The sequence below is a fragment of the Parus major genome, chromosome 9, assembly GCF_001522545.3.
Source record: "Parus major isolate Abel chromosome 9, Parus_major1.1, whole genome shotgun sequence".
NCBI classification, from domain to species: Eukaryota; Metazoa; Chordata; class Aves; order Passeriformes; family Paridae; genus Parus; species Parus major.
This window is the reverse complement of record NC_031778.1, coordinates 24,688,655-24,695,474: the sequence shown is the minus strand read 5'-3', so window position 1 is coordinate 24,695,474 and position 6,820 is coordinate 24,688,655. Positions and strand designations below refer to the sequence as shown.

Below are 6,820 nucleotides of genomic sequence, written 5' to 3'. Positions count from 1 at the left end.
GGCCCCTGCAAGTACCTGGGCAAACCTGCAGCTGTTGCAGAGGCCTCTGTGGCTGTCCCCATCTGCTGTTCCTCTGCCAGCAGAAGCCTCCAGTAGAGTGCTAAGAGTGGAGAAATGTGTAGAAAGATGAGACCTTTTTCTGTTGGTGTGTGGTTTCCTTCCTCATTTTGACTTGTGGCCTGAGTTAGTCATGTTTGCTATTGCTTTTGTCTCTTCCCTTTCCTCTGAATGACAGAGCACATCGTCTTCTCATAAACTAGAAAAGGAAACCTGACCCTGTCTCTCAAGGCAGACACATTTCTGGGTCTGTGTGTGGGGCAGAGCTGCTACACCTGGACTGGTAGGGGTTTCCTGACAGTGTTCCAGGATAACCCTCGACTGTAGCTCCCAGTTGTTGTTTGTGTGTGAATTCCATGTTCTGGATGTCACCAGTCACTGCCAGCGTGTTACAAGGGTCTTCTCAGAGCCACCTTACAGTGGGGCCCCAGCTCCAGGCACCAAGGTGTGCCTGGTGTTACTGACACACACCTGAGCTTGGTTTGGAGCTCCAGAAGGGATTCCTGTGTGCCCAGGGGATGCACTGTGCTGCTCACAGCCACTTCTGGTCCTGGAAGGAGCTCCTGCTGCATGGGAAGCTGTGGGTTGGTGATGTGTTTGTTTGGTGTAAGGCTGGAATTTGGTGCATTTCCCTGTGAACAGAGCTGTTTGTGTAGGGTTTTTGCTGCCTGCTGGTGTGACAGTGTGGCCCAGGGCTCGCTGCCATGTGGGCAGTGGCTCCTGTTCAGCTTTCCTGGGGCAGGGTGGATTGCTCCATGAACTGCTCAGGCTGTAGCTGTGACAGGGAGTTTGTGCATCGGTACCTGGGACATTCTGCTTAATTTAGGTGCTGGTGTCAGTGTTGAACGGCTGCTGAGAGCAAACAGCCTCGAAGATGGCTGGGGTTGGGTCACCCTCAGCACTGTCACCAGTGTGATGTGTCCCTGGCTGCCTTCTGTTCACCCACGGTGGCCACTGCAGGGTGTCAGTGCATTGTGATGCCCCAGGACTGATGGCCATGGCAGTACCTTCCGTGTTTCCTGAGCTGTTGGTGCTGTTGCCAGGTGTCAGAGGCAGCAGGTACCAGGTACCTGTGCACTCCCTGTCCGTGCTGGCTCTGGGGCACAGCTGTGTCTGTTGTCTGGACAGCTCACCTGATCCAGGGGAGCTGCCACTCTCTCTCCATGTGTAGGTGCAAAAAATGTGTGGAATGGGTCAGTTCTCAGGTGGGAGTGGGGCATTTGGCACTCCCCTCATTAATTAATGGGGGAATTAATGGGAACTGGCCTGGCCTGGGGCCTGTGGGCTGGCGGGGGAGCAGGACCAGGGTGGCTGGACACTATTTCCAAGGAAATTCTGCTGCCCTGTGCTCTGTGGGGGACCCCAGTTCCTGATTGTATCAGCTGGGGCAGGGCACAGAACAGTTTGTGGCAGGGTGAATTCATCCCAGTGGGTTACCAGAGATGCACAAACCCCAGGGCTGAGGGTGGCAGTAAGTAACAAGTGAACTGCCTTTTCACTTCTTAGGAAATTGGATTTCAGTTGTAGAAGTGCCCTGGCAGGCAGGGACACGTCCTGGGAAGGATGGACAGGCAATGGCTGTGGCAGGATGAGCTCCTGTGAGATGGGGACACACACTGCTCAACTGGAGCTGTTCACAGTGCTGATAAATGAACCACAATTTATTCCAGTAGCCCACAATCTATTTCACATGCAATTGCTGTGATACCTCAAAATGTCATGTACTTGAAAATACTTCCCTGGTTTTTTCCAGCTGCAAAAAGGGAAGTGGTTGAGTATTTTATATAGTGCAAAAAGCTGCCCTTAATCATCAGTGGTTACCATGAGCCTGTCTTTCCCCAGGATCTCAGTATGATGTAAATTGAGTGTTTGAATGTTGTCTAATATAATGTTCTCTGTGAAAATATACAGTTTTGTTTATTTATGTAGTAGGGAGAAGGATTTGGAGATTTGATTAATACCAAGATAAGCCTGATTATGAAATAATTTCCTCTGACATACAACTATTAATTACTGGTCAATGGATTAGCAACTGCAAGCACAGAATGAGATAAGCAAAGTGTAAGCAAAAATCTGCACAAATGACTGCTCTACATCTGGCCTAGGTTTCTGTTTGTCTGCCAGTTACCTACAAGGTGACAACTCCCTGTATAGAAAAAGCACATCTCCTATGGATTTTATCTGCATTTCTCAGGTGTTGTCATGGACTTTACTCTGGCCCAAGTTTAGCTATTTCTGCAAAATCTTTACAGAATTTTCATTCTATCATCTGTAGCATTTCATGGTTCTGTTTTAAGTTTTTTCCTCACAGTTCCACTTTTAAGTTCAGACTTTTTCCCAGCAGTTCTGGCAGAGGTGCAGGTTGGGGTCAGGGGAGCTCCTCTGTTATTTAAGCTTTCTGTTTTTGCAGGCAGTGGTTCCAGGGGGCTCGTGCTTCATCTGCAGGACTATTTCTAAAGAAGTCAGTGAAGTTCTGGGTGCTCTTCATTGTGCTCCTGCCACCCTCAATAAACACGTGTGGCCAGGAAGGGCCGTGGGGAGTCCTGAGATCTAGAGCGGCGTCTCATCAGTGTCATCCCCCTCGTTCTGCCCCTTTGTCTGTGCCCTGAGCCCTGACACTGCCCTGTGCTTGCACAGCACGTCTAGCAAGGATTTCCTAAATGACTTGCAAAGGAAAAAGTATATGAATGGATCCAGGCAGGCATTGAGGGATGTCAGCCACAGCGTGGTCTCCTTCAGGTAGAACAGGGTGCTCTGGGCAGAGCAGTCAAACACATCTCTCGTTTGGCTCAAGGTGTAGGGGATCCTGGTAAAGTGGAATGGCACAAAACAAATAAAGAACACAGCAATTATTATGAAAACCTTGAGATTGACAGCCTTCTTGGATGCCTTCCCCGTGCATTGTGTCCTTTTGTAGGACTTGTACAGTTCCTTGCTGATGAGGATGTAACATACCACTATGACTGCTAAGTTAACCCAGAAGATGAGCTGACAAATGTAGTTTACAATTTCATGCCAGACTAAGCCAAACTCGGATTTCAGGAGAGCACACTTCCTTACACTCTTGGGTGTTTTCTTCTTATTATTTAAAATCATGTTGGGTAAGGAGAGAGCAAACATTGATACCCAGATGGCTGTGGACAGGATCTTGGCAGCTAAAAGGCTGCGTGGAGTTGATGTTCTGAATGGGGAAGTGGCTTTCTGATAGCGATCAATAGTTATCAGACCGAGAAACAGGATGCTGATGTACATGGTGAAGTAAAACACAACCTGGGTGACCTGGCACACGAACCCTCGCAGCACCCAGGATACCAGCTTTGCATCACTGAGGATTTTAAATGGAAAAGTCAAGATCATGAGGAAGTCAGAAATGACAATGTTCTTGAGGAAGATGATGAAATTTGATTTACTGGATATTTTAAAGAAGACCCACATTGCCAGGCCGTTCATAGTGATCCCCACCAGGAACAGAAATGTGTAGAGTAAAGGGAAGATGACTTGGCTGATCCTGCTGTCGCTGGTGCAGTTGCTGTCATTCCTGGAGGAGCTGAACTGGGCTGTGGCTTTCATTTGCATTGTAGTATTCCCTCTCACTGGAGAAACAAACAGAAAAGAAAAAAAAAGAACAAATTGAGAGTTTAATCTCTTATGAGACTTCAGCCTTTTCAGTCAGCTTTGCATTGTTGTGTTGTGAACAAATGCTCTCAGCTGGCAGGGCCCCAGCTGGGCCAGGGCAGCTCTCGGTGTGTGCTGATGCACTTGTTTATGTGACTGTGTCTGGGCTCTGCCTGTGTGCAACGGGCACTCAGAGGAGGTGATGTGCTCTCAGTTAATGCCCAAATCCCTGACAAAGCTTTGTTTCTTCCTAGAAGGTAGAAAAAGTTGGCTTTTGCTTTGGAGAATGGAACAGGCTCCTCTGGCAGGTGCATGCAATGGAAGGAGCCCTTGCAGAGCAGGGACACGTCCCCCTGGGGCAGGGGACACGCAGGGCTGTGGCTGTGCCCTGGGCACAGGCTGCTCTCAGCCAGCAGCTCCCTGGCAGCCCCTCCAGCTCTTCACCACGGGACTGGAGCGCTCCTGGGGAATCCCTCGCAGCAGGCAGAGGCAGGAGGAGCAGCTGAGCATCCCAGGCCTGAGCCTTAGACCATCCTCTGCCTGTGAGCTGCTTTCTGAGTCAGTGGCAGCTGCAGATTCCAGATGATGCACTGTTAGCTTCTGCTTCTGTTTTCTGTAGAAACGAGAGAGAAATGAAATTTTAGGAAATAATTAGCAGTTTGCTTCCTGCCTTTGACTGACTCCCAGAGGCACTATTAGAGGGAGCAGGGATTTGTCAGATTGTAAAACTGAAACAATGGGGTCGTTTCCCCTCGGTTTCTGCAGGTGATGGCAGGGACAGGCAAAGAGACTTCACTTGCATCTGCTCTTTTCAGGATGAATCCTTGAGCCATGAGTGTAACCAATTCCTGATTCTCCTTTGTGGTGGGGGTAAGGAGTGTGATGAAGCAAGGCATCAGCCAAAGAAGATTACCAAAGACATCCTCAAAATCCCAAACAAGAAAAGCAGTACAGAAATGGGTGGTAAATGCTCTAACACTGCTGTTGGGGTGCTGGGAGCGAAGCTCACAGGAGCTGGGAGCTCAGTACATTGACTGGAGCCATGCACATCATCCTGTAATTTGGTTTTCCTCTGCCTGGCAGTCACTGGGAGAGAGGCTGAGCTGCTGCCCTGCCCATGGTGCCGAGGCTTGGTCAGCAGCCACCACAAATCCCAGTTCTCCATTGCAGCAAGTGGCTGCAAATGCTCGTGTTGGGCTGGAGCCTGGAATGGGGGTGATCCATGTCCCTTCCCCTCCTGGGAGCACTGAGTGACTGCTTGCAGCTCTTCTGGAGTGTGACCTCTTTCTGCTGGGATAACCTCACAGTAGCTTTGACAATGTTTCCTGCTCCAGTGTATCTGTCCCAATTATAATGGAAAACTGGGGCAAGTAGGGTTTGTCTAGTCATGAGTAAAACTTACTAAGATTTTTATTGTCTTTTAAATCTAACAATGGAAACCTGCTAGGGCTCCATTAAATATAAAATGACTTGGGTAACCTTTTATATCTGTTCAGTTGAAGATGAAGGACAGAAGCCCAGGAAGACCAAACCAGAGGCATTTCTGACCCTGCAGACTGTGTTCACAAAGCTGCAGCAGTTGTCCTGTTTCAATCAGCATCAGGTAGTGTGGCACATGGTGACCTTTGGAGTGCTGCTGTACCTGAGGAGCCCTCAGCTGCCTCTCTCTTGACATTCCTGTCCCCAGATCTCCAGCAATGTCTGGAGCACAGCACCAGCTTTGCCTCAGAGATGCTGTTCCACCTGCCCCACCACATCCAGCTCATCTTTGACCTCATGGAGCCAGCACTGAACATCAGACTTTGCAGGACACGTGAGCAGAGTTAATTCTGGGGAGTTATGTCAAGCTGCAGTAAGTTTTCTGTGAAGCCAGAAAAACCCCAAGATCTGGACTGCAAATTCCTCAGATTTGATGCCATGTGCTTGCATGTGTTTAGTTTCCTGTCCTCTGAAACAGAATGCCAGGCACTTCCCCATTCTCTTGTATGGTGGTAGTTGTGGAGAATCAATACAGGCATTTTATTTTTAAATCTTCCAAAATTAATAAAGTTCTAGATTATTTAAACACAAAGGATTTTAGGATGGGTTTTTGTGTTTTGGACTGAGCCATCATATTACTCAGTAACACATCTGATTGCCTGAAATACCATGGATTTCTGAGGAGTAGCTCTGAAGGATAGTTTTTCTATTTTAACCATTTATTTAGCTCTTCTCCTCATTCTCTAGTGAATAGTGAATTGCCTTTTTGTCTGCCACACAGTTTATCCTTAATGTTTTTTGATTTATTTTTTTTTGGCTCCTGTTTTAGGTGCTTAACTTGGGCATTTCTTTCAGTCTGTCATTTGTGTGTGTTCTCAGCTGCTGGACGAGCTGAGTGTGGTGGAGGCTGAGCTGCTGCTCGAGTTGTCCAGCCTGGCTGGGAGCCACAGGACGGGGCTGTGGCAGCACCACTCCTGCCTGCTCCTCAGCCCCGAGCACGCTGCACGGCTCCCCGAAGGGCTGGGGTCACCTACACCTCTCCAAAGAGTGGTTTTGGTCTCCAGCTCAGCAGAAAAAGCCTTTCGGTTCAGGTAGCAGGTGTTGCAGTGCTGGTGGAGGCCGTAGGTGAGCTCAGGGCAGTGGGGAGGATGAGGCACCTCCACAGCTGCCAGGGCGGCTGTGACACCCACCCTCTGTAGCCTTGGCCAGGGAGGGGCTGTGTGCCCTGGTCCCCTGCCCCACTGTGCCCTGGGCTCCCTCTGCCACAGGGGACACCAGATGTCACCAGCTGTCAGCCTGCTGAGGCTCTGTCCCGTTCCCCAGCTGGGACAGTATGGGACTTGGCTCGGCTGCACTGGGACAAACCTGGCATGGTTTTGTTTGCAGGTTTTGTGGGGTGGAGAGGCATGTTGTGAATCCCTCTGAGTGTTCCTGCACGGCAGCTTTCCTGTGTGACCTGTAGGTGTCTTGCGGGCACCTAAGGAGCAGGTTTGGAGAGCTGTTCGGGTGGCTGGTGAAGGAGCTGCTGTCACCCTGCTGACAGACTGATGCAGACTGCTGGGGTTTCCTTTGGCTTTGCATCCCGTGGAAATCGCCAGGGCTTTTGCAGCCTTCGCTTCACTGCTGCAGCCGCTCTGCCCGTGCCAGGGCAGCGTGCGGTGCCGGGGGG

At 49.8% G+C, this 6,820-nt stretch overlaps 2 protein-coding genes across 4 annotated transcripts in view; both read right to left on the bottom strand.

Moving 5' to 3' along the window:
• Window positions 1-1,622, bottom strand: part of LOC107209015 (P2Y purinoceptor 13-like) — a 3,610-nt gene extending 1,988 nt beyond the window's left edge. For both annotated transcript variants that reach the window (XM_033516786.1, XM_015638278.2), the window contains exon 1: window positions 16-1,622. In XM_033516786.1, the coding sequence (XP_033372677.1) occupies window positions 16-62 (47 nt within the window). In that variant the 5' untranslated portion in view covers window positions 63-1,622. The remainder of the gene's footprint in view (window positions 1-15) is intronic.
• Window positions 1,623-1,948: 326 nt separating this feature from the next.
• Window positions 1,949-6,820, bottom strand: part of P2RY12 (purinergic receptor P2Y12) — a 7,080-nt gene continuing 2,208 nt past the window's right edge. Inside the window, exons 2-3 of one of the 2 annotated variants that reach the window (XM_015638282.1) lie at window positions 4,117-4,285; window positions 1,949-3,650 (exon numbers count right to left, since the gene is read on the bottom strand). In XM_015638282.1, the coding sequence (XP_015493768.1) occupies window positions 2,608-3,633 (1,026 nt within the window). In that variant the 5' untranslated portion in view covers window positions 3,634-3,650; window positions 4,117-4,285 and the 3' untranslated portion in view covers window positions 1,949-2,607. The remainder of the gene's footprint in view (window positions 3,651-4,116; window positions 4,286-6,820) is intronic. The other variant, XM_015638281.1, reaches the window with a different exon arrangement.